Source organism: Falco naumanni, chromosome 10 (genome assembly GCF_017639655.2).
Source record: "Falco naumanni isolate bFalNau1 chromosome 10, bFalNau1.pat, whole genome shotgun sequence".
Taxonomy (NCBI): domain Eukaryota; kingdom Metazoa; phylum Chordata; class Aves; order Falconiformes; family Falconidae; genus Falco; species Falco naumanni.
The window spans coordinates 7,509,949-7,537,319 of record NC_054063.1 but is presented as its reverse complement, the minus strand read 5'-3'; the positions used below and the strand labels follow the sequence as shown (position 1 = coordinate 7,537,319).

Below are 27,371 nucleotides of genomic sequence, written 5' to 3'. Positions count from 1 at the left end.
GTTGTATCAGTTGTAAAGGGGAGGAAGAGGTATCATTAAAGCAGGAATGAAATGTTTTCTCGGATTAAAAGACAGAGATGAGTGAAACAGTGCTGTTGATCTCGGTAGTGAAGCGTCTGATCCCGCAATCCTTACGAGCGCCATTGGAGACAACGGATGACTTGTCGGAAGCGGGATCGTGAGTTGCAAGGGGAAGGATAAAAGACGTGGGCCCCAAACTCGTCACTTTGTATTTGGGCATTGATGGCATAGCTGAAAAGCGGAGCGACCCTGTAAGGGTTTGTACATTCATTTTAATACCGACCCAGTGAAAACGGAGCTACAGCCTCCGGAGTATTCCCTGAAACTAATCCGCCCGTGTGAAAACAAACCCGGCGTGTTTGCACAGAAAATTAGTATCAAGTTGTAGGTCACAACCGCCGCCTGAAACCGAGCTGCGGGGCGCAGGGCCGGCCTGAGGCGGCCGCGGGGCGCCGGGAGCTGCGGGCTGGCTGCGGGCAGAGCCCCGCTGCGGGGCGCGGAGCGCAGCCGGGGCCCGCGGCGGGCGGTGCTGGCGGGGCCGGGCTGCAGGTGGTGCTGCTGAGCCGGGCAGGGGGAGCCGCCGGGCCGGGGGGGCCTGGGAAATATGCGCATTTATTCAACAGCCAGCGTGCGGGGCTCGCAAATGGAGAGGCAGGGCAGCAGCAGCCGGGCTTAGGGAGCCGACCCTCGCCGAATATGATTTTAGATTTAGATTCGGCTTAAATCCAAAGGGAAAACACTTGATCAGGCTGAAAGCTGTGTAGTTGCAACCGCCGGGGTTATGAGCTATCAAACGCAATTACATTAAAATAGATTATACTGTGCAAATTGAGCCATTTAGAAGGTGAGAACCAAAGAAACAGCGCCGATCCCCCTTCCTTCTAAATTGCAGTTTGAGTTCCTTGCAATTCTGAGGCACAAAAGTAGGTGAGACTGCTTTTGTATCTGCAAAGTGCTTTATTTCTGAGTGTAATTCTAACTGAGTGCAATCTAGGTTAAAAGCTGGACAACTGGGTAATTAGAGCTCACTTGCTGCTAAAGGACGATCAGCTGTACCGTAGCTCATTTGTGTTCCCAGAGACTTGCTCTCTTCTCCCCTGAGCGGAGGCTGCTGGAGAAGAAGCATCTGCCCCCGGACTTTTCTTGGTTGCAGAGATGATGGTGCTGGACAAGGAGGACGGTAGGTGGGCTGAGATTGTGTAAGCCTGTGCTCGGGGTCTTCTGTGTGCTACTAATGTAGAAATAAATAGTTTTGAAACAGATGTGTGCTGCGCGTATCGGAGCGCTCTGCTTTCAGCTTCTGACATTTTTGTCTCGTGTTGGTCAAAGCATGCTTGCTCTTTATTTTATTTTTTGGTTTAATCTTCTCTCTGGCATGATTGAACCAGTCAAGAAGAGTTTACCCCAGGCTCTGTTTGCTGAAGGATGTAGCAGAAACAGCTTGATTTTGTGTCTTTTATCTCTATTTAGATTTTTTTCTTTCTACAAGTTACTCTAATATATCCATTTTAGCCTGTTTATTTCAACAGCTTTTATTGTAAATCTAATTTTGAGGTTTTCTTTCCTTTCCATTGCATGTCATTTGGGTCTCTTTAATATGTGCCTTTAATATTTGTTTCTCACAGCTTTTCTTCATAGCTATAAACGTAATGACAATAAACTAATAAGCTGCTCTGGCAAAAAAAAAGCATTGGCTTATTCTAAGAATTTACTCCCTTCTCTAAATGGCACAAGTGGAGGTTCATTTGGGAGGTAATTTAATGAATGAAGCTGAAGGAGAGCTTGACTTGTTTTGGGACTTCGCATATGCTTATTTTTCTTAAAGCTGACTAGTCCTTATCAAGGATGACTAGTGGGTACGAACTGATGTAAGGAACGATAGACAGTGTCAGTACTTTGAGTGACCCAATGCCGCCTTTTGCACGTTGCCTACCAGGGCATGCAACTTAACTGCTCAGTCACCAGTAGTTTCTGGGACGAATGTGGTAAGTCTAATCACAACTTCTTAATGAGTTTTTGTCTGAGGCTGCTTTGTGGCTTAGGTCTTCCCTGATAGCTTGTACACTGAAAGCAAAGATTAGAACTGAGGCAGAGCAGGATGCTTCTGTAGCCGTCTGGATGGACTTCCATCGGTGGTGCTGTCTCTTGCCAAAGACCTCTGCCTTGGCAGCACTTTGTGTATTGACAGTGGGAACTACGTCTTAACTTTCTAATGCACATAGGTAGCTATCAGCTCATTGTTCCGTTTCACCTTTATAAACGGGTGAAGTGTGCGGTGTAACGGGTTTGTTGCTGGATTCTCCGACCTTCTAAAAATTTTTTTCAGAAATCTCTTAACTGTTGAAAAAAAAAGTCATAGGCAGTTGTCCCTTGAAAGTAGAAGAAATTACTGAATATTTGCAAGACTGTAGACAGGAAACAGCTTTTCACAGGGAGCCAGAGAGCTTGGAGAACTTGGAAGCTGAGCATTTTGGCAGTAGCATTGATTTTACTTGAATATATGTATTGCTTTTTAAAATATTTATGAGGAAAATAACTTGTAATTCAAAGTCACTTGCTTTCCCATGTCAGATTGGTGCTAATCATGTATTGTGAATAATACTGAAAGCTGCCCAATGCTAATAAGTTGGAGTGATAGGATTTTTGTTCCCTAACCCATATCTGCCTTCTGGTATTTTAAAACTGAATTAATACTGTACTGGAGAATAATTAGGAAAGAATGCTTGACTGTTGAAAATAGTGGACGGATGCTCACTTTGAACCAGAAGTCTTCTGCTGAAGTTTCTCTTCTCTCTCTCTCTCTCTCTCTCCTCCTTGCATCCCAAAAAAGGGTGAGGGGGGAATACTACCTTGTAGTTTACATCTAGCATGTTGAGGCCCTTATCTCATTAGAAGTTTGATTTCTAAAATTATCAGTCTGGTGTGTGGATGGGATGTGAGGTTTTGTTCGATGTGAAGCACTTGGGACAGTGAAAAAATGTGAATGGACTTTTCATAAAGATTGCACACCTTTCAAATATGAGACCAAGAAGAAATACATCATTATCAGGCCCCCCTCATATGCAGATTCAAACAGATTTTGACTAAGAGTTGACCAATGTGGAGCGAGTGCCCGTATACAAGTTGTCTCGCCCTTCTGATTTTTTTCTGTGCTAATTAAGCTGACATCCTTAAACTGTGAAATAGTCTTCTTCAGGGAAAAAAATCAGAATAAATGCTGGGCTTTATTTCTGTTGAGATCTCATAAGTTTCTTTGTTAACGCAGTAGAACTTGTAAAAAACCCAGTAGATGTGAAGCATCTGTTACACATCTTCTAGATCAGCTTTGCACTTGACTGGACTGTGGATAAAAGACACGCTAAGTGGTTGAGTATTGCTTACGCTGGGAAAACAAATGAAGCTAACAGGGTTTCAAAGGCTTTGAAGCAGTGTCACTCTCAGAGGTGTTCAGTTGTTTTCTTTGGCAATATAAGTTGAAGCAAGCTAGTTTACTTTATTAGAGGCATAAGGCTACTCTTGTAACCTTCCTCTGACTAAGATGAATTTGGCTGACTGACCTTGTTTCTTTCTGGACCACACGTGTTGCGCTGGGTTTGGGGTTTTCTCCTCCCCCCCCCCCCCCCCCCCCCCCCCCTTTAGGACTCCCTTTAGGACTCATCTCTTTTAAGGGACGTCAGCATTTTCCATATTTTGTTAAATCTTCTTTTTCAATTTGTGTTTCCCATTAGAACTATGTTCTGCTATGATGGAGCAATGCAAATCAAGTAGAATAGCCCAAATTAATTCTTCACATTGGTGGCAGTATGATTGCCTGCATGGAATCAATAATGCATCATGGAGGGATCAAATTTTGGAGTATAATGTGTGAATAATGCTTGACACAAAACAAAAATTCAGTCTTCATAATAGCAATTAGGAAAAAGCTGCAGCTTATCCCAGCTGTAATCTCTGCTAACAATGAAGCACAGCCTGGTAATCAGCATGTATGGTATGAAATGCACTAATAGAAATCACGGCTCTTTGTTATATGTGTGTGGGGGGGTGAAAGTTTCTTTTTAGCTAACTTGTACTGTGTTAACTAGACATAGTATCCTTCAACCAAATTATTGAGTGTGTGTGCACTTGTAAAAACACTGATCAGCTGTGTGTTTGTCCCGATGTTTGCACAGACAGTAGCACTACAAATCACGGATCCTTTGTGTTTTCAAGCAGAACTCTGATTAAATAGATTGCAAGAGTAGGCCAAGTAAATAAATATTGGAGCACTCTGTTAAATATGTGCCTGTATACCAACCTTGGGGTTTATTTTAAAAAATTTGCCACATTTTCTTCAAAAATGAGAAGAAAAATACGGATACTCAGTGGTTGTGTGCATTGGCGATGGAGAATGTGTCTTAGGTTGATGGGAGGTATTTAGGGCAATGAATATTAGGTAATTTGAAACTGGATTAGTAGCAGCAGTTGGGTTCCCTGTTGTGTAAGAGCCCATCTTACCCTGCACAGAAGGAAAGAAAAGCAGCGTTTGGAATTAGAAAAGCAGTGAAATTGATTGTATAATGTCAGTTACAGGAGCGGTGCCACAGCGCCCTAGCCAGGACAGTAGAGCTGTCGGTTGGCTTCACAGATGAGTATGCCAGCAGACATACGGAGGTACCTATAGATAGGTAGATGGATATGGAGGGAGGTCTTCCTGCAGCAAGATAGGTCCTGACAATCCTCTTCTGTTGATAAAAATTGTTATACACACAAAAACAAGGCATGTACAAGTTGTACACAAGCCTAATACAAAGAGTGCCCTATAGGAAGAGCTGTTCTGTGTGCTGCTGGTATCTTTTGTTTTCTTTTTAACGCACCTTTCTCAGGTGTACCTAGTGAGGAATTGTGCGGAGAGAGAAGGGGAAATGGCAGGGTGGCTTTTTCCTCATATAACATGGAATTTAATTTTTCTGTTGCGTAATATTCCTGAAGCTGCCCCCCCCCTTCTTTTTTTTTAATCTCCCATACACTTCTACCTTGGACCTTCTCCATGGTCTGCCATTGTGTAGCTCCCCATGTATAAAGAACAACTACACACCTTCCCAGACATCAAGGAATGTTTGATTGAGGTCACCAGAGATGCTGTATTTACTTACTTAGCTGGGACACCTGTTGTTTTTTTGAGGGCTTGATCTGGTCACACATGGTCTTGGTGTAATTTCAGAGGTTTGGTCTAGCTTTAGTTCATGACACAGTGTCCTTTTGTGACTTAAATGCACAGCAGTGGATTAATATATTTAGGAAGAAGAGACAGAAGGTTGTAAAAGCAGAAATCCGAGTAAGACCAGAGCACATTTGGCAACAGAATAAACCCTGAGACGTGGTTTGGCCAGAAAGGACAAATAAACAAATAAATAAATTGGACCATTTCTCCAAAGCTGACCAAGTGTGGAGCTAGAGGTAGTCTTCCTGGAGGTGTCCCCTCTCCCTGGAAATGACAAATACAGAAGAATCAGAGAACCATGAGATAGTAAAGTAATTGCCTAAACCTTTCCAAGAAATGGAAGGTACTGTAGCTGGAGCAATGGTAACCTAGATATCTATTTAATGACATCTCTTCCTATGGGAAGAAGAGGTGTGAAAGGAGTTAGTAGACCTAACAGGAGCAAACTACTTTGTATAGTAGTATTCCTGCTAGGCAATCCAATAGTTCTTGGTGTGTGCTCAGACTAGATAGTTGAAGGTTCTGGGTAGGCATCTTTATAGGATGCCATTGTTCTTCATTCCCAGATGCCAGTGACATGCGGTAGTTGTCTGGTTGACATAAGTGTTAAAACAGTGTAGGAATATTTTCCAGCTTGGGTAATACCGGAAAAGAAGCCAGTTCTTGGAAATTAGTTTGCTCTAATTTTGGTTTAATATAGTAGAAAGTATGCTTGATACCCTGGCAGCGGAACATAATTTGTCTTCTTTGGAGTTAGTGTTAAATTTTATTATCTTTAATAGATACAACATGAACATGTCAGCCTGTTTGTCATAGCCTTTCTGAAAATGCTCTCTTATGGTAGAATCTTCGGAAAAATTGCTTTTAAGAGCAGTGCATTATTAATAAAGTAATCCATTAGGTCTGGTGATAAAGGGTCACAGCAGAGTCTGAAATACGTTTCTTAAATGGTTAAGAAATTTATCATGGTTGGAGGATTAATTGATTTCATTTGGAGGCTTTCTTAAGGTTTTCAGGCTTTGTGTTTAGAGATGGTTTTACTCTCTTTGGAAATGTGCTTGCTGCTCAAAGTTTTGCTTCACTGTCATTAGCATGAACTATTACATTTCTGCTAAAGGCAAACTGTTCTTTCAGCATTATGACTGATTGCATCTGTGAGGAGTCTTACTTAGATAAAGAATATGAAAGTTTATGGCAAATAAGGTATTTTACTTGAAATCAATTCAAAATCAGAATAATGGTATCAAGCATTAAGTGTTGCAGTGTAAGAGTAAAAAAGGCACTGCAGATGCTGCTAAATGCTGAACTATAAAACTCTAATGGGTCTATATCTTTTTAAAATTGGACAGAACTGTCATCATTTAGAATACATAGACATTGTTTTAAACTGTGTAGAAATCACTGCCCCCAACTTCAATAATGCGCGTAACTGTTGCCAGTCCATGATTTATTCAGTGAATGTAGCTCCTGTTCACTGAAGACTTTGGGGGTGGAGGGAAGGGCAATTTAAAATGTAAGTTGTTCCCTATTAGATTAACATAATTAAACCTATAGATGGTCTGGAAACAATTCACTGCAGCTACTCTTCTTTAATTCTCCGTGTGTAAGCCTGTGTGCGCGTTTTCTCTGTCCTTCAACAGGATGACTCCCGAGCCCAAGTTTTCAAGAGCGATGTTGGGTACTACCTGTGCAAACAGATGCTCAGCTTTCCAGTGAATGTTCTTGCAAGCTAGTTTCTTTGTACCTTGCACATCAAAGCAGATAATGGATGCTGTTGTCCAAATTTAGAGGCTATTTTATTTTCATTGAACAATTCTGAATTCTTTATGCCAGTGTTTAGAGTTCCTTGCATGCTAATCAAACTCTGAAAGGGCGATTTGGGCAGTGGAAGTAATATTTCCCTCTTTTTAAACTCCTGATTTCAACAGTTCTAGTTTCTCTTAAAGGAAAAGTGGATGACTCTTCCATATTCATGACTGAACTGCAGAGAACTTGGAGCAGAATTAAACAATTAACCCTCTCGCCAATGTAAACATCCATTTGAGTAGAAGCCAGGGATGTTCCAACTTGGTTTATTATGGATCTGAGATATAGAAATGTATTCCGGAGGACTGTGTTTCTAATAAATAAAAAGGCATAATGAGAATGTAACTGGGAAGGAAGACAAAAGCAGCCATGCTTTAAATTGTTAATGATGGTGCCAGTGGCTGCAGCTTTACCACAGCTGTTTAAATTGATCAGCTAGTGAAAATGTTTTGTTTTGGCATTTTCCCTGCATGTGCAACTCTTTCGAAGGTACTTCTGGAAGCTTTTCAAAGGGGAATCATGATCTTTTTTTTAAACCAGGCGTAGAACACCAGAGTTACCAATATTTTGGAATCCATTATTTAGGGATGCAGTTCCGGTTTTTTGTAAAGATTTTGGGTGATGAGCCAGTGCTTCCCCTTAATTTCCTTTACCAATCTTCTTTATTTTTTTTCTTCCCCTCCAGAAATTTTGTAAATTACTCACTACCCCTAAGAGATGAGGCAACAGCACACTTCCTAGCTGTCCTTTTTTCCCCATCTCCTCTATTTTCCTGGTGCTACTGAGCTTGATCAGGAAAGCAAAAAGGTGCTACGTCTATTTGCTATGCATCTTTTGGTCAAGCATCCAGTGTGAAATTGTTCAGTAAAATGTACTTCTTCAGAGGGAACTTGCTACTAATTTATTTCCTGGTTAGCTCTACTGTGCGGCTGATGTGGGTTAGCCAATACCTCTTTAATCCTTGTGTTGTTTCCTTCTGTTCCAGAGACATGGGTCTGCATTTCAGAAGGATGCAATCCCTTCAAGTCAAGTAGGTAGAGGGAGGTCATGCTTTCTGTATGTTGACAAGTGGCGTGGTAGAGATGTACGGGTGGAGGACTGGCTTGAGCCTGTGAGCCTTGGTGTGTCTTGCAGAACACCTCCCGCCTTGGGTTCCCACCTGAAAGAGCTTGTGAGAGCAGACCTACCCTGGGACCTTGAGTGAAACCTCTTCCTGGCACTCTTGATGGCAGGTGGCTTGTGGATAGGCCATGCCTTGGATAATGTTGAGCAACCTGGTTTCTGCCTAATGTACTTGCAGTGGGGGTGGGCATTGAACATTATTCAGAATCCATTATATATTTATCTTTATACTCCTTTGTGGAAAATGATTTCTGTAAGTACCCTGTTATGGTTATGAAAGCCCGAACAAGCATCAGTCTCAAACCCTTTGACCTGTCTGCACAGAATGGAGATCTGTTTTGAAAAGGACTCCTTTATATCTGTTTTTACTCCATGCCCTTCCATTCATTTGCCTATACAAAGCAATAAAGGGTAAAACTAAAGTAACATAAATTGGTCTGTCTTCCTGAATCCATGTCTCGCTAATGTACCCAGATTAACTCAACTGTAAATTGTCTCCTTTGGATGTCGTGTCTTGCTAAAAGTTTCCTATATGATTCATGATTTGGATTGCTTTTAACAGCTATTGGCTAAGCAATATGGTAAATGTACAAGGTGATGCAATTGGCATTAGTGAGAGGATGCACAGGAGCATGTAATGCAGTCAATACTACATTAACTACTGATGCCCAATTACAGAAACTGGAAGAGTGGCTTTTAGGAGCATTAGGACTTGCAGAAGAGCTGAGATCACCTGCCGCTCCTTGCCTAAAAGCTTCACCCTTTATGCGCTGGGATCAAAGCAAACATTTAGGTGCTATTTTGTCATGTATAACAACGAAGGTATTTTCCCCCCCCTTTTTTTTTTCTCCAAAAAGTGTCACACTGATGCTTTTAGCACATGTAAAATCCTATCTCCATATTTCAAGATTCTACCTCCATCTCCTGGGGCAAGACTTTATTTGAATAAAAACTCTTTAACCACCCCTGCATTTACTGTTTCTCTGAAGCTTGCTACTTTAGCCATTTTTTCTTTTAAAGAAATACTAAGTGCAATTTCAAGTGTCCTATTTCAGTGTGTCAGACAAGGCTCCCCTTCGCTCCCCCCAGCTCCTTCCCTTTTCTAATCTGTATATGATTGTTTGCGACCTCAGCTGGCTTGAAGTCTCTAGCAAGAGTGTTTTAAAATACAACCAGATACCACATAAAACGGGATATTTGAGCGTGTGACCTCTCTGCAGTCCATGTTCAGATTAAGCACACATTGTTTCCACCATTGCTTTTAAAACCCATTTGCAGTAGACGGCAAAGGACCACGTTGCACTAAAAGACAGTGCATACTTTTAGATTGAGCTGAGTGTGATCACAGCTTCTAAATCTATTTTAAAAATAATGAGCAATGTCACTGCTACATGGCAAAACTAGCAGCCCACAAAGTTCCTCTGGACTTAGAGCGAGATGGGAAATTAAGCAGCTCTAAGAACACTGAAATATTTTAATATAACAGACAGCTGGCAGGTGGCTTATTGCGCTTGTTGCAGCTTCCAGCTATGATACTTGGCATATTGCTGCTGCTTTTAATCCTCAAAGCATTTTGCCAGTATTAAGGAATTTGTGCACCCCAAGTCAGCACCCTCTGGAACCAAGGCCGGAGTATCTGGTGGGATGTGCCACCTTGAGGCATGGGTGGACTTCTGTGCAAGCTGTCCCAGGCTGGTGCAGCTCTGCTTTCTGTCTGCAAAGCCCTGGCTGCCCTGCCCAGCAAAAGAGGAGAGTGGGATCTGCAAGGCCACCTCTTGTGGCCCAGTGCTGGGCTGGGGTCCCACCTTGCCTGTTCCCCCATGCTGGGTTTGGAGATCAGAGCTCCGCAGAAAAAGGGAGAAACAGCTTCTGTATCTCCTGGGAAGGACGGAGTGCTATTGCAACAGTTGCTCCCCTTGACTGTTGTTGGGGCAGTTGTGGTGATCCCCTCTTAATAGGCTTTTTTTTTAAAAAATTTTTTTTTGTGTGTGTCCCTGAGGTTTAGTCCAAGTAATCGCAAGTTGCTGAGGAAGAACCTTCGATAGCTTATCTTTCTGCCATAACTGTGAGCATTGGTCATGTTCCCCTCTGATTTTTGCTGTGATTGTAAGTGTCGGTTGCATTCCACGCTGCCGTTTCACATGTGTGACAGAAAAATTAGGTAAGACTGCTGTAAAACATCCCGACAATCGACAGGCCTTCCTTAGGGACTGGTTTTTGCTAGGTGGTGCCTTAGCTTCTTAGCTAGCTGGTGTCCTGGTTCTCCTGTGATTGCTCCAAGGTCCTGTGGAGCTCTGCCCCATCCCTAGTGATGTCTGGGTGCTCAGCGGTCCAGGGGGGTTTGCTGTGGCTGGAGGAGGGACTGGAGGGGCAGGGGTGGAGAAGGAACGCTGTTATTTTTAAAGAGGACTGTTGCTTTCAGTTCCTGATTGATGATCTTTTGAATGTCCGGGGGGAGGGAGCAGAAGGTAACCTGCTGGTTTTCTCCTTGCACTAATGTGTTTAAAAGGTGGCATCAGCAGTGGAGGCGTGGGGGAACTTGACTGAGCTCTGCCTTTAGCGCGGCTTCAACAGACAAGTATCCTGTGCTCGATGCACTTTCCAAGCTGTACAAACAATGCTTTAAATGTCTGAAGTACCCAGCAGGGCAAGTCAAAATGTCCTTGAGCAACTTTGTATTTAGACAGTGTTTTCTCTTTTCCTTTGATTAGGAGGGAACAGATGTGTCTCTTAGGTGTGTGTTTGCGCTCACCCCCTGATGCACACCCATTCCCTGTCCTTGTGCAGGGGCTGCAGTATTTAGGGTAGGCTGTTAGTCCTCTTTGTTCTTTCTTATTACTTTTTTTTTTTTTTTTTCAGAGAATCTAAGTTGGAATTTAGAGAGGTCAGACTAAACAAGGTTTTAACTTACTCTCGCTCATTCCCTTATCTCTCTTTAATTTGGATAGAGTAAAAAAAAACTATAATAAGGTTTCCTTTTAAAAAAATGTATGCATATATAGAATCGATTCATTGACCAGTCTTTTTGGGGGTTTTAAGCATTCGGTTTAAGTGGGCTGCTCAGTGAAATTTGTACATTCATAAAATAGCTGATTGAAAAGCAATATTTCAGATAAATACAAGCCAGCGATCTATCAGCAGTTGTAATAAAAGCTGGGCTTCAGGCTGTGATTTTATTTTGAAATAATAAGAATTGCTTTATTCTTTTTACTTGAGTTACCATGGTAATTCTGTCGTGTAGCAGTGTTATATTGATTTAGAAAGTGGACAGTAATATTTCTTTTGTGTTATTCTGTTTCTAGGGGTTGATTTCTAATTTCCACTTGGAGATTACTTTTATAAATTTCTTAAGTCCTTCCACTTTTTTCTCTAGCAGTGTAATTTTCCCCTCACACATTGCTATTTTCTGAGCTTATTGGTTTGCTCTTATTTTAAATTAAACTTGCTGGTTTCAAATATTGAAATGACATCTTTGTCTGTGTCTGTACTTTGGTTTAGCAAAATATTACAGTCTGCTGTTTTATGCTTAATAATTTAAGAGAAGCTTTATGTCTGCCATCAGTGGTTGTTGGTAACTCATGACTAAACCAACACAGAGCTTAAACCTCTGACATTTTAATACTGTGTAATGGTGCTTCCACCCTGCACACTGTTTCTTTTCTTAATCTGCCTTGTGTGTGTGTATATGCTAAAGAGAATGACAATTAAATTCTGAAGAGATCAAGAGGAATGTTTGGATGGAGCTGGTTCTCGGCCACTTTAGGTCTCCGTCGCACTTGAGAGAGCCACTGGTTTTTGTCCATCATGCAGGTACCATTCCTTGTTACCCATCTTCCTCATGCAATTCAGAATCTTCAATTTCTGAAAGCAAAACTTTGACTTGCAGAAGTGTGTGTCTGTACCCAATGGCTGACAAAAAAAAAAAAACAACCACAAACTGCTTTAGGTCTGTACAGGATTGTTGTACCTTAGCTATGGAGCACTGCTCTTAGATTGCTACTGCTTTAAGAAGTGACAGCCTAAATTGGGGTGTGACTGGTCCTTGTGGCCTCTCTTTTTTTTTCTTTTTTTTTTTTGGTGAATGAGAAATAATGCTTCTATTCTGAACCTGGGAGATGAAGGGAAATGAGCCTCAAGCACTACTGTTTTCAGAAGTGGTAGTTTAGATCCTGAAACCAAACCCCTGAATTCTGCTTTCAAACACAAGTAATTCAACTTTCCTTTTAGTATAGAGGGTGGGAAAGCTGCTCTGGGAGCACTAAGTGCAGATTTCCTGGTCTCATGAAAATGCCACTGAAAGGTTTTGCCGTGCAAATAACTGATGGGAGGGGGATTGAAGCCTTGCTCCATTGCCCTTTGGTTTCATTCCCGTGTGAAGCTCACAACAGTCAGAGGGGTCTGGGAGACCCAGCTGATCTCTACTGGGATTTCTGGACCAGCTACAGGCAGGAATTACCATCAGCTGGAAATCACAGAAGAGAGGAAGGGTGGCACGGACATATGGTGGTTGACTCGAAAGACTGAGGTGTGAGGTAGCTGGAAGAAGGCAACTGCAGTCGTGGAATGGGTTGAACAAGAAACAGCTAATAACAATCACTGTTAGTAGTGCTGGAGAGAGGCACTGATAGACCTTGTCTATCATGGTTGAACCACGTGTCACTCATTCTCAGGGACAGTAAATCTATGTGGAAATAGGGGCAGAGGGGATGCTCGTGAAGACAGAGGGATCCATGCTTCAACTTGTCTACCTTTGCAAAATGAAGGCGGACTGGTCTGCCAGGACACTGGGAGGAAGGAAAATGGGCTTTTTGCTCTAAAATATTTTATTGTCATTAGAACAAGTAGTTAGAAATGGCTAAGAATATTTCTAAGCTAGCAACTTGAAAGCTTTTGAGCTTCAGAAAAGTTGGTCTCTAGATCGGGCTTCCCCAGAGAATAGTGGAGACACGAAGCTGAATTGTTTGGGTTAGAGCAAGAGATGGTGTGATAGCCTCCAGCTGCAGGAGGTGGGACGCACGAGTCCTCCTCAGTCGTCAGTCCGTGCTGAGGCATTTATGTCACAGTGTATGAAGCTCTGTCAGTGTTTCCATATAAAACCCATATTTTCATGAACATTCATTTATGGTGAAAGTCTGCACATAAGATCCTGCCTGAGGATACCTTTTTCTTTCCTATTAAAATTTTATAAACCCGTCACTTGGCTGGGATTTTTACTTCTCTCTGAAAGTAAAGTAGAAGGGGGGCCCTGATGGGGAAGCATGGAGGGTATAGTGTCATTTTCTTGCTCAGTGCTCCCTGAAAAAAAAAAAAAAAAAAAAAAAAAAGCAGAAGTTACAAGTTTATGGGTGAACTGTTAGATGGGAATGGCAAAAGCCATGTCTGCAGGTTGGACTTTTCAATGAACTGATTTGGTTTGGTCAGAGTGTGAAAAGGCACAGGCAGCTGCTGCTCCCAGAAGTCTCCCCGAGCTTTTCTGCACGTGTTGGCGTGCAGGTGTTGCCTGTGCTGTGTGGCTTGAGAGCAGTGATCCGTAAACTTCAAAACCTTCAAATGGGTCTTGACCTGTGAGGCAGTAATGGCCCTTGGAGCATTTATGGGCCATCAGGTGATGTCTGTTACACATGAGTCTGTAATAATTCCAGAATAAATAACTTGATTTTTTTTTTTTTTTTGTAAAGTCAGTAATTATATCTCTCCACAATGGAGTGCAATGGCTCCGCATGCTAAAATGCAGTTTTGAAGCAATGCAACAAGAGACTGTTTAATGTCTCTGACAGTCTTGGCACTGAGCACAAGTCCTCTGCTTTCTTCCTCCAGCATTTTCTTTCTCATTGCTTACATGTATTACAGCATGTCCGTGCTACCAGGAGCTGACATCTCGCCCCAGATTCTCTGTGATGGGGCAAACAAATACCTGATACTATGGGTCTCCTCAAAGTAATGCTTTGGCCTTTCCCCATCCCACCTGCTTTTCAGGAAGAGTTTCATCTGATAATTTGCACTGATCTTGGTAGGGCTCTGCGATCAAGAGAGCAATCTTGCCCTGGTAGGAGAAGGGATCAGATGATTTAGCAGTCTTCGTTTTTTGTTTTTTTTTTTTAATAAGCATTTCTCTCTGTATCTGATCTTTTCACAGGATACAGTGCTGCCTGCATCCTAAGTTAGGATTTGGTTTTGCTACCCCCTACCTAAAATATATTTTCTTTCCCTATGGTTCCTTCTATTATAACTCTAGGATATATCTTCTGGGACTGAGTAATTGGCTAGGTCAGAAGTAATCTTTATTTTCACTAGAGAGATGTTTACAAACTGATGCTGTAGTATCTCTTTAAAACCCACTGAGAATCTGATTAAAGGCCTGAGGATCTTCTGCAAAGATTGCCTGCTCCCAGTTGACTTGAAAGGGTCAGCGTGCTGTCACAGTTTCGACGACTAAGAATTAACTTAAGGCTGATTCAAATGCTACTCTCTGTGTATAGCATTGATTGGACTGCTTTCAGATGGCAAGAGGTAACTTTATACTGCAGCATGTGTGAACTCCATTTAGTTAAATAGGGAAGCTGAATGAATATAGTCGCTTGTGGTACGGGAGCTCAAAGGTGAGCGTGTGCTACGCCTTCTGCCCTGAATTAAATACTTTGGGGAGGGTGGGAGAGAAACATAATTCTTGTGGTAACATACTTGGGATACAGCTACAGCAGTCAGTTCTTGCCAAGTGCGGTGTTTCACAGCATCTTTTCTTCTTCCCCTATATGTGGTCCACCCTGTAGGCTTGACCATAACGAGATGGGATTGCTTGTAGTGGAAACGGCAGCAGAGTACTCTTTTGAATGGGAAAAAACCCTGACCCGATGAAATTAGTTTGGTGCAACATTATCACTGCCCCTTTTCCAGGAATTGATAGTAGCACTAAGATTTCTAACCTGGTTTCGTGTGAGCATCAGTGCTCAGAGGCATCACGCATTAATGTGGGAAACAGCTGGTGTTAACTCACAAAAAGCTGTGGGGGTTTGTGGTGCCACGCGTCCAGTTGCGAGCCTTGGAGTAGCTTTTAAGAAGCCCCTGCTGAATGCAACCCCTGCCATCATGATGCGCTCTGCGGGAAGCAATGCCAGGCTGCAGACGGGTGTATTCCAGCGCTGTCAGCGTGTGCACCAAAGCAGGCAGTGCTGCTGCTTCTGCTGCAGCTCAGTCCCTCGTGGAAGTTCTGCTGAGCGCCTTGTGGAAAGAAAATGGGCTGAGCTGAGGTGTGCTCCTGAGAGCTTGCCCCCGCCTGCCAGCCTCTCCATCCAGCCCGCAGTTGCCCCTAGCTGATGGAGCAACCAGGGAAGGTGCCCACCAGCGTTAAACCTCCAGTCAGGACGCAGGGCCCAGCTGGTGTAAGTCAGTGAGCATCCTGCTGCTTCAAAGCAAAGGTGGGGATTCCTGATTTCTTGCCTTCTGTAACGTCTGGTAAGCTAAAGGCCTTTCTGGTGATGCAGCACCTGGGCCTTTCTTGGGGTTTCGTAGATACATCAGCGCTGTCCACAAGTGAATGTTCTCAAGGGTTTGGTGCATCTGTCTTAAAGGGTTTAGATTTCCCTGAGTAATTTCTTGGGAATTCTTCCTAGTATTGTCTTGGAGTGAGCATGATGTAGCTGTAGGCCAAGATGCTAGGCTAACCAAAAGCTTTTGTGTGGATTTTTTGCTTTTTCTTGCTTTTTTTTTGTGTCTTGCAACTGTTGTATTAAGTCTGGGAGGAAGAGTTGCTGGAAACACTGACAGGGTCTGAGGTAGAGCAACCGGAGATGCCATGCTGCAGCAATGTGCTGCTTGCCTTTAATTGTGCCCACTGCAATTTCTGTGCTCCCCGCAGGCAGCCTACCGTGCACTGTTCCTGCGTGGTGGCCACGCTTGCATCCAGAATTGCAATTTGCCAGTGATCACACCCTCAGAAGAAAAAACATGCCCTGGTGGGATCCTGAGCGCACTGAAAGCAATAGCAACTGTGCCAGCCAAGGTAGAGGAAAAGAGAATGATTTTGCCATCTCCTGTAGGTGACCAGCCATAAAGTCTGACAGTTTTCGATCTGCAAGGCTTGAAAAGTGACACCAGAGAGCGACAGTCTCCCCCCACCTTCCCTTCCAGGCTGGAAGAGGTGCTGTCCCGTGGCCACGGTAGTTTGATTGTGGCATGTTTCACTGTATGCAGCTGCATCCATTTTCTGTAAACAAAGCTTTGCCTGTCTCTTGGGACAAATATTTGGGACTTGTCTTTTGCCATTATAAACTTTTCATCAAATTAAACAGTGCTTGAACTGAGGAGCTGTGGACATGTTGCAGTAGCCCCTGTGCTACACTTGATGGATATTCAGTGTTTGCTTTTGCTTCTTTTCATCCTGTTTTCTTTCTGCTTGGGCTGGTTGGCTCGTTCCTCATCACTGAGCAAGCTCCATGAGTTTAAGTCTCAAATGATGACTTGTTTCCCACCCCCTGACATCCCAAGGAACTAGATAAAAATTTGAGCTCAACAAAACCAAAATTGCCAAATCCTGATCTCAACTTAGGGATTCTCAGTGTGTGCTGTTCTCATTTCGCTTGTAAACTTACAGCAGTGACACTCTGCAGAACACTCCTTGGTGATGCTTTAATCAAAGAAAACAAATATTTCTTGGTTCTTGGCTTAAGTTTCCATTAGATCTACAGAGCAAGCCAGTTGTGAAGATTATTATGCTGGTTCCTGCTACTCCTGTAGCATGTTAGCATGTTACTTGTAGCATGTTACTCTTGAGTCATGTTAGTTGTTACTACAGTAACAACTGCGAACAGTGTGACAAGTCTCATTTTGTTTCAATTGAATGAATACTCATCAAATGGTATTAACCTAGTTAAAATTTTGCTTATCAAAGGAAGATCTGTAAAGCAAGCCAGGTAAGTGCGTGTTACTGTTTGAAGCTGTATGAGAATGCAGGAGGAGGAGTTGATTTTGAACTTCCCTCACACTGCATATCATGATCAAGCGCTTGAGGCAACTTTTAACATCTGAATGAGTTCGTCATTAAAGAGCAGTGTTGATAGCAGGGCTGTGTTTACTCAGCATTTCCCTGCAAGCTCTCAGAGCCCTCCTTCCACTTAAGTGTTTCCCCTTGAGTTTAGTAGAGATGCCTACCCAGTGAAGGAAAGGTCTTGCACAGCCTGTGGATGCTGCATGACAGTAATTCCATGAAATAAATGCTGAAGATGCTTTTTATGTCCTGGAAAAAAATCACTAAAACATCATGTAGGAAAAACACCCAAAACAACAGGACTTGACCCTGCTTGTGTTTATATTTGTTTGGTACTATGCTGTGTAAGGCAGTGTATGCATATGGAATAGCAAGAAATAATCTCAGAGCTAGGATGTTTGGGTTAAGCATCCAAAAAAAGGTTGAGAAGGGCAATGAAAGTAAAGTAATTTTCCCAAAATAGCAGCGTTTTGGTAATCTCTGGTAGGATGAAATTCTGGTCTCCAGATATCAGGCATGAACACTATATGCTAAATTGCAAAAAACATGCAAGTTCATGTGATTCTTGCTTTAGTACCATACCCAAGGGCAGATCAGCATGGGTGCTGGCTGTCAGTCCGTTGCCAGTTTACTTTGAGAGTAAGGTTTTGTGTTATACTGTGTCAAATGCTAATCTGGTTAAGGCTTTCTGCATCGCTTATGCAATTTAATATGTCATCCTCACCTTCCCCCTTGCTGGATTTACTCTACTGTATAATATGTATTATGGCAAAGTGTTTTTCCTCTAAAATAGAGAGAAACAATTTGGGAGCAATGCGCAAACCAAATGAAACACAAGCTCTACTGGAAGATTGGTTGACAGCGATGTTTTAAAAATATTAGCAAGGAGATATGCAATAAAGCACAGAAGTGTCTTTGGAAATGTTAAAGCAAACTGGGTCTGTGTGTATGTGAGGAGGGAAGTGTAGTCATCTAGGAGGGGAAGAGGAGGAGAAGGGCATGCATGAGTTGGAAGCAGAACAGACTCAGGAGGGTCTGTGAGTTTTGGGTATTACTGGCTCTAAGTCAGAGGAACTTGTACAGAGCTAAGCAGAAGTTTCATGGAACCTGCCATTTTTAAAACATACCCAGAAAAATATTCCTGACTAGTTAAGGGCTTGACAACATTTAGTCTTTATTTTACATGATGACTGATCAACTAGTATTTAGTCTTCTGCTGGGTCTTGCATGGGTTCTGGTGGTTTTGCATACGGTGCCTTATAGGAACCGGATCTGAAGAGGTAAGTGGGAGGTGGGAAGCGTAGCCTGGCTCCGCTGTGTGCCGCAGTCCTGCGCAGGGGGCTTAAAAAGGCAGTTTCATGGCCAGCTCTGCTGCCAGGTATTTGCAAGCGCTCAGTGCCCTCAGCCTTTGGTGGCCATCCTGTGGGATGCGTGGCAGAGGGAGCTGGTGGTGCATGCTGACAGGGAGGCAGGAGCCCCCACTGCAGCCATGGGCACCCCCTGGCCAGGGCCGGGGTGTCCTGTACCCTGACCAGCTCTGCCTCAGCTGAGGTGCTTGGCAGGGAGGCCGTCTTCTGCTTGAGAGAATGTGGCTGAAAGGTATGGTTTGGTGTGTGAAGAGGGGAGGAGCAGAGACCTTCCCAGGTGCTGTGGCAGAGCCATCCTCCCGTTTGCCCCTATGCTGGCTGTGGTGCAAACCCACCGTCTGTGCTTCACCCGGAGCTGCGGCCATTTGCCTGCTGCATCTGAGAAGCACGTCCTGCTTCATAACTCCATCTTTCCAACTTGTGTCAGGCATCCGTGTGGCTCTGTACTTATGCCTCTTCGAAAGACAGAATCTTCATTTCTCCCTCCATTTTTGAAGAACTGAGATTCTTGAGTCATTGAATCATTTGACTTGCCCTCTGCTATGCTGCCTTTGCAGCATCCCTTTTATGTAATCACCGCTGCTCGCAGTATTCTGTAACACAGCCCCACTCCTCTCTCTAATACGCTGCTATGGTGTCCATGACTTACATCCCTGAATTTTCATTACTGCTACAAAGACTTTTATGCACTTTAAAAGGGAACAGATGGATTCTTCCCTATTTTGGAAGAGATCATTCGTGCCTGTCCATCTTCTCAAGTTCACCTATTTTCATTACTTTAACTCAAAATGATTTGTGGAGCCTTCTGAGCTCTCAAAATTAAACTGGCGCCTGAATAAGATTTGAACCTAGATTTTCCTCATCTAACCTAAAGTAGATGATAGCTCCAAGGGGGGACCTAGAGAATAGTTCATTTTGGTTATAGCTCAAACCGGTAGTCAGCCAGTTCTTTCCCACTGTGCTCTTTCAGAGTTGCTCCAAGGAAGCTCACAAAGAGCCCTTCTGAGACTGAAGTGGGAACAAAGTGCTAATTGTTAAATTATCTTTTGTTCCCCAAAACCTAAGGAAAATAATCTGAAGGATGTTAGTTGCATACAGAGTATTTCTGTCTCCATCCAGTGTTAAGTAGTCTGTTTTAGAAAACCTTTATTTTTTGTCCTTTGCAGTTCTCAATAGGCTTTGGCACTCAAACAATACGGACTCTAGCAGGTGGCATTTTTGGCAAATGACCTCTTCTTAATACCAGGATGTTCAGAAGCTGGCCTTTCTCATCTTTTTGAGAACTGTTAAAATAGGAGGTGAAGGGCAAATGTGCTACTAATAGGGTGAAGATGCACGAAGATCTTAGACCAGAAGAAAATCAAAATATCGGTTTCCAAAGAACTGAGTAACCGGTGAGGAGCGTGGTCTAATAGCTGGGTACAGTAACTAGCACCACTTCTCTCCAGAAACAAATGATGCAAACTTACAAGAGCAGGTCTTCTGCTGTGGCAGAGGTTAATTATACGAGTGGTTCTGCAACTTGCAGGCTTTTCCTTCTGCGCTCTGCTCACATTTGCCTTTCTGGCGTGAACTGCAGTAATATGCACAATTTATGTGTCTCTGTCTGATTTTGGTTAATTGTAGTAGTAATTACTAATTTCCAACCCTTGATCTGCTTTTTTAATCGCATTATTTAAACGATCTTTTTGTGCCATTTTAGAATCCAGTGTTTGGTTTTTAATTTAGATAAATTATGCTAAAATGTTCTTGAGAGAGCCACACGCTAAGGTCAAAAGCTTTATCTGTGCAGTGCCCATTTTCTTTAACCTATTTTAATAATCGTTGCTGCTTTCTTTAACGGGTGGCTTTTGTCTGAACCATGCTAAATCTGTCCTGTTTAGGCCGGGCTGCTGATGTAGCAGTAAAACAGTGCCGCAGAGCAGCCCTGGGGCTTCGGGCTCTCCTGGGTCAGGGTGGCTGTGGGGCCGGGTGTCCCTGCCTGCACAGCTCCCAGCGTGCCCAGCCCCAAGGCCCCTGACCCACAGCTCTGCCCAGCGCCCCTCACCGTGCTGGCCGCACCTGCGGGCTGGCCAGGTCAGCAGGGTGAGACCCCTCGCCGTACGGACCTCCGAGCTCGGGAGGTGAAGGGGAGGTGGCACTTCATCCCGCAGAAGAGCGATGGCCAGCCGTCATCGTGAGCGGCCAGGGCTTGTGGTCAGCCTTCATGTGGGAGAGCTCTCTGTGGTTTTAGAAATGACACTGGGTTTTTATCCCTCTGCTCTCCCCAGACAGAGACATACCCGTGTCTACAGGTAGGGAGGCGTTTGCTGCCATGGGCTGTGCTACATTTTACGCAGACCGGTTTTCCTACCTTTCTCTCCTCCTCCTCCTTTTGCTTTCCATGCAGAAAGTTCAACAGGGTGTGACGTTTCCCAACTTGGAACCAGGTATTAAAGAGCAATTAGCTGGCCAGCCTCCCTGGATAAAACAGAGAAAGCTTGCAAAGATCTTCTTGTCTTTAAACATTTGTACAAATCTCTTGTCAAATACAGAAGTAATTGCCTTTTCCCCCCTTTCTTTTTCCTCTCTCCTCAACCACTTTCAGTCCTGCATCTGGTTTAATATAATGGGTGTTTGCATGAATGGCTTAGTTAGCCAGGGTGGTAATAAAACACTTTAAATTTATTGTGACATTTGGATTTAATTAAAAAGTACACACTTAGAAAAGTAAAACATAATGTGTAGAGGGAGTCAGGAAGGTTTTTCTCCTTTTCTTCCAAAAAGCTAATTAGAGTTGTATTTTAAATTGTTTATGTGCTGCTAATCATTGTAATAAATCATTTATACTGAGAAAGACACACTCTAATGTGCTTGTGTAACTGTTTATGCTCTCAAGTTTCTATCATGAACAAATTGATCTGGAAGTGAATTTATTAACCACTGGGGAAGAAATCATTAGTGCTTTCTCTAAATATTCCCCAGGTACGCTTTTATTATAGTAGTTTACTGTTTTAACTAAAAGTAACGTTACAGGGCCTTGGTTGTAATTATGATGCAAATCGACTTTCCATCATTTAAAAGGAGGGAAAACTGCCTTTTTGCTGGTAACATATATTGATGTCATATATGCCAGACAGCCTCACAGCTTCCAAAGGTTTCTTGCTGAAAACAAACTGTGAACTTGTGTTTTCAGAGGAGCTAGATGTGGGGACTTTATGGAACTTTCAAAATAATCCACTGGAAGATTTAATCTCTTTAATCTCACCTGGCCTTTACTAAAGGATCTTAGGACAAGGTAAGCATAGCCTGTCACATTAAATAATTTTTCACATCCGGCAACATACTTACAAAGCAACTCAGTGCTTTCAGAGTACTGGAGACCACTGGAAATCTCTTGAAAATAACTGGCATTGCTGGTTCCCTGTCACCCATGAAGATACCAATGCAGAGATTTTCATGCAGAAAATCAGAGAACTGCAATTTGAATCTGAGATTTTCTGATTCATGGTGCCGTTCTTAATCCAAAGTGGGGAGCTGCTGGCATCCCAGCTCTTCCTGAGGGTTTTTTAAGATGGGCTTGTCCTGCAAGTCTGGAGGTGTGTTGCAGAGCTGCGTGTGAAGATGTAGGGAGCCATGGTCCATGGGGATTTGCAGCCTGCTGGCTGGGGCAGAGGAGCAGCTTTCATGTTTGGAGGTGTCACTGAATCAGTTTTCAACACCCATGCTTCCTCCGTGGTAGTAAATGGTATGTCCCACCCTGCCCAAAAAAACAAATCTGACCATTGAAACCTCCAGTTAATGCTGGGTAGGTTTTGTGAGAGCTTTTTAAATTTAGCTGCTATTATTTGAGTACTGAATTATTTATTTACAGATCTAGCATCGGACCACCTAGGTGGGAATACTCACAACATGTAGATATGTATAGTTGAATAGATGGTTAGGCATTTTTATTTGAAGTCCTCAAAACTGTGAACTACAGCGTAACTTGATGGGGAGGTTTCGTTTTCTATGGGATATTCTTAATTTAAGAAAAAAAAACCCAAAACAACCGAACGAAAAACCCCCAAAACCAACCCACAAAACTAAAGAACGTTCCAATTTCTGGTAAAGCAAACAGTCTGCGGCTCTTTCCAGCAGAGAAAGGAGAGTCAATAGGAGTAAAATTGTTCTTTTTAATCCATATATTATTCAGAGGAGGTGACTTTAAAAGGAGAGCTAGGAGGGTGCACGTGGAGCCCGTGAGAAGCAGCTGCAGAGCGCAGTGGAGCCAGAAGAGGAGCAGAGACGGCGCTGAGCTGGAACCAGCAGCAAGGGCTGCGTGCACCTCCACGCAGGAGCTTTCCCAATTCTCATGCTGCGGAAGCAGCAGGTCGCTGTGCTGCACTGCCTCTGGGGGTTCAGATTGTTTCTCCTGCAAAATTTTTGCTCAGGCCGCACGTGTGCTGCCCCCCCTTGCCATTTAAACATGCAGTCAGTCCGCCTGTGAGCTGTCCCCGTGCTCGGTGGAGGTGTACTGGCTGCTCAACAATTCCCACCAGTGTTTCCACAGCTGAGAGCGTTTGAAGGATTTGATGGCTGATGTGTGTGTGCACGTCCATGAGACAGACCTCCTGTGGCCTCGGGGAGTTAGGTGCTGGAATAGCTTTGGGCCTTAAGCATCTGCACTTTTATTTTTACTATTTTTTTGAGTATGGTCCTTAGTCTCTCATGGTTGGGTTAATGTTATTTTTGCTCTTTAGCCTTCGGGAGGTTCAGAAGTGACAAACGCTTGTGTAGCAGTCCCAGCCACACGCATGCCACCAGCAACCTGTGTGCATGTGTGTGTATGTATGAGGAATTTATTGGTGCTTCGATTACACAAATGTCACTGAAGTGGCTTTCTGTTTGTAGTTTTTCCCTCAGATAGTTTTCTGTCACAAGATCAAGACGTTTATTCTCTGTCTCCTTGTAGACAATATTTCTGACGTGTTGGTTTAAAATCCAGTAACATTATACACATTTTGCTTGCAAAGTGTGCATTTTTTTGAGGCTTCTAGCTATTCATTTTTCCAGAATCCTGCTATACAGTGTTCTGCCACATTAGGTTTCCCTAATAATCCATGGGAGGATGTGATCAAGATCTATTACTGCCTCTCGATGCGGACGTCACCAAATTCTGTGAAGGAGCTGTAGTGGCAATTGGCTTTGCTGTTTGCAGGCGTTTAAATCTGTATTTGCAAAGCCTTGCTGTACTAACCAGGCTTCAGAACTGTAAGGATTCAAAGGATGTCTTGTGCCTTCTAGAAAATGTGGAATTCTTTTTTTTTTTTTTTTTTTGTCATCTTTAGATCCTTTTATGGCCATTTTCAGAGTGAAATAAGAAGCCTTCAGTCATTTCGTATTCTACTGAATCTGACACTTAGAAATGTAAACTTGTCTATCAGAGTGCCATTAATTGAGAATAATAAATGTCCCTTTATATGCAGAGTCTTTATGTAGAGGTGACTCCTGCTGTGATTCCTGAAGGCATTTTTCCTTCAAAGCACAAATATATCAGCACTTAAAGCAGCATTTGATATCCTCTTGCCATTGCTGCGGCCTGAGCCTCTACATTGTCACGGCTTATTTTTCTTCTTTTGCCCCTTTACAAGGTGTGCCATATCCAAACGTGGACCTTCTCTGCAAGAAGTGCTCGTGCGTTAATGGAGCTCAGAAATAGCCAGTGGCAGTTGTACAGAAAGCCCCAGAATTCAGAACTGGCTTGTTCTTTAGCAAACAGAGGGACCAACACAGCCACGTAATAATGTTGTTAGTGGAACAGAGTGGTGCCCGTGTACTCCAGTGGGGCCGATAAGGATGAGTTGTTCTTTGCCACCACTTGCTGTGTAAGAGCAGCTTTTGTGTGGGACCTGCTGATGCAGCTTTGGGCTGGTGTTAAAGCATCCTGAATGATGCAAACTCTCTGCCAGCTACTTAACTACGTAGCCTTAGAGAATCAGGTCTGTAGGTTCTTAAATAGAGCTCTGTTGTCTTTCAGACTTTCTTAACAACCTTGGCATATAGTGGCTTGGTAAGATTTAATACTTCTTGTTTAAGCTTCATGTTGTCTCCTTCCTTGTTAAAAATTCCTTGCAGCTGGGAAGAAATTACCCAGGTTGACCCTTCTACTCACAGGACTTTTAAGATGTTGGCATCCCAAAACAGGGAGACAGTGGCTCTTGTGCGACGTGCGGGAGCTTTTCCTGGGTGTGCGAGGGTGGTTCTGGATCACAGAAGTGCCAGGGGAAATGGCCACTTCACAGTTCAGGATGAAAATGAGGTAAAAACCCTGTTCGTGATGAATAGAAGTGAGTAATGATTTTAATATGTTTTTAAGGCTGTGTAAGGGATGGGGCACAGGGTCGCTCTGATTTTATCATGTGGAGTGGGAAGGAGCGGTCCCTTCCTTGGTTTAACTCTTCACTGCCCTCAGAAGAGGGTAATGTGCGGGTACCCATGCTGATTCAGACCTTAACAAGGTGATATACAGTGTAGCAGCATATTGATTCAAGTAAAACCACCGAATGGAGCTGTGATGAAGCCATCCATGAATTGCATATCAAAGACTGATCGTTCTCTGGTGTTTATAATGCAGAGCATCTGCCTTAAATGCTAACTTCCAAAATATTTCTCTGTGTGATGGTAATGTGATGCTAACTGTGGGATGCAGCTCCATTTTTTATGCTTTATAACAAAAATACGAGCTCAGGGGTGTATTAGTATGATAATACATTAACATAAAGCACAGCTTTTTCCTGCAAAAATAGACATTCCTCCCACCGCAACTGAAGAGCAGAGAGGATATCGTCTGTGGAGGTTTGCGTATTGTACTGCAAGTGTATTTTGACACTAGAAACTGAAGAAATGGGAAACTAGATATGTCTGGGGAGTAACTACTAATGTAAGTGTCAGGTTTGATACTGGCAGACTCTGTGGAACCAGTAGCTCAAATCTCCAGAGGGCTGGCGGAGCCCTTGACCTTCGTAGCAGCAGATGAACTGTTGTTATTGCTGAGGGTTGATCTTGGAGGGAGGGATGGGCAAATCTGTAACTAGAAAGTGCTACCTGGTTTGCGTAGGCACAGGATGTCTCAGGGCACTAATACATAGGAAGGGTTTCCCCTGGTTTTCTTGGCTCTTTAAACGGTGCTGTCTCCGTGTGGTCTGTTGGCTTCACTTTCATCCCTCCGGTTGTCTCTGGTTGCTCTGTGGGGGTCTGTAGGCAAAAGATGTGCATTGTCAACACTGGCTGTAGGAATAGTTTGTGGTGGAGCCCATTAAAAAAAAAAAAGTAAATATTTTGGAGGTACTGGATTTGTATCATTGGTGATAACGTATAAATGTGACGAGTTTTTGCTTCCCAAAGGTCAGCATGGCTGTTGCAAAATCAGCTGTAGGCCTTTGAATGCAAAATGAGTGTCCACCACTTGAAGTTGGCCAGCTGTTGTATTGACAGACTCAGAGAGACTCTAGCGAGTCCCGTGTTAGCCCAGCACCATCTTGGTGGCAGTACGTGCAGGCAGAGGCTCAGGGAATTGGGTTTTCCAGCCTGGAGAGGAGCCTAACTCGGAGGAGAGCAGAGACTCTCTCCTGGGAGAGGAATTCATGCCAGGCACTTCCATGGGAAAATAAACCTCTGCCAGGCAGCGGCCAGCGGGGCAGACGGAGGCGCGGTGGGGATACAGCATCGATCCCGCTACGGCACCGGGGGGAGAAACTGGCTGTCAGCACCCTGGGCCGCGGTGGCTCAGCACGGGTCTGCCACTCCTCGTGTCACCTAAAGGACCTGTTTGGGACTGGGGCCATGTTTCAGCTGCAGTGGATTTGGGAATGAAGTGAAAATAGGTCTGAACCCACATAAAAAGGGAGAAGTGCCTGGAGAGGTCTTCTGCCATTTTAATTCTCCAAAAGCAGAGTGGCAATCACACACCCAGCAGTTGCTATGAAATTGCTGCTATGGATAACCAAAAATGGGATAGATTTTTTATTTTTACTTGAACTTTGGGGTGCCTAAAATGCAGATATCTATTCTTTTTCACCCAATGTCTGTTTGTAAGCAGTTCAGTTAAGGACTCAAATGGATCTTGGGTTTTGCAAATACCCATTCATGCACTTCCATTAGATTCGGGGCAGATGTTGGTTTTCCTTATCAGATATTTTGGTTCACTGTGAACTGGGAATGAGTGCACTACTGGTATATAAAGATGAAGTGAAATAAATTAAGATCTCTATATGCACATTACCACTTCAAATACTGTTGGCATTCAAAAAAAACCCTCCTAGCACTTGAAGTAACAAATTACTCATCTTAGGCTTTGCTGTGGTAGATCATGGCTTGCTTTAAAGTAACGTTCTTTTTTCCTGTGCATAGATAATTTAGGCACTCCTCTGAAAAGAGGTACCACATGGAGTGCAGAAGAGTTGAGGTAGATTGGAGAGAAGAATTACATTTTGCACGTGGAAGCAACGAATGTAGGCTGTAGATAAACGACATGGGTTTAGAGTGATCATTGCTGCTGCAGCTTGATTATTTTTCTCAGGGACAGGCGCTGGCTCACTCCTTCCTTTGAAGAACTATTGTATTTGTGTCTGCACTGTAGTTTATATAATGTTTGTGCTGATTTCTGTTCGTCCGCTTCCTATCTGCCTCCCTTTCTCACCCAAAAGTAGGATGCTGCGATCGTGTAATTTCTGAGTCTTCAGCAGTGGCAACAGGCTGCTACAACAGGTTATGAGAAGGGCACACTGTCGCCTGTGAAAATACCCATATCGTGTACTTTATGCATATAAAAGCATCTGTTCCAGAGCTTTGAAAATGAGGGTTGCAGAGAGGCTGATGTGGTCTTGGGAGCAATCAGAGCTAGGAATAATCT

The 27,371-nt window shown here is 43.4% G+C and overlaps 1 protein-coding gene across 4 annotated transcripts in view; it reads left to right on the top strand.

The window, feature by feature from the left end:
- Positions 1–27,371, top strand: part of LMO1 (LIM domain only 1) — a 68,560-nt gene that overhangs the window by 11,258 nt on the left and 29,931 nt on the right. Inside the window, exon 1 of one of the 4 annotated variants that reach the window (XM_040609524.1) lies at positions 644–1,201. The exons of the other annotated variants lie outside the window; for them this stretch is intronic. Coding sequence (XP_040465458.1) covers positions 1,177–1,201 — 25 coding nt within the window. The 5' untranslated portion in view covers positions 644–1,176. Of the gene's footprint in view, positions 1–643; positions 1,202–27,371 lie in introns of those variants that run through there. 4 annotated transcript variants of the gene reach the window in all.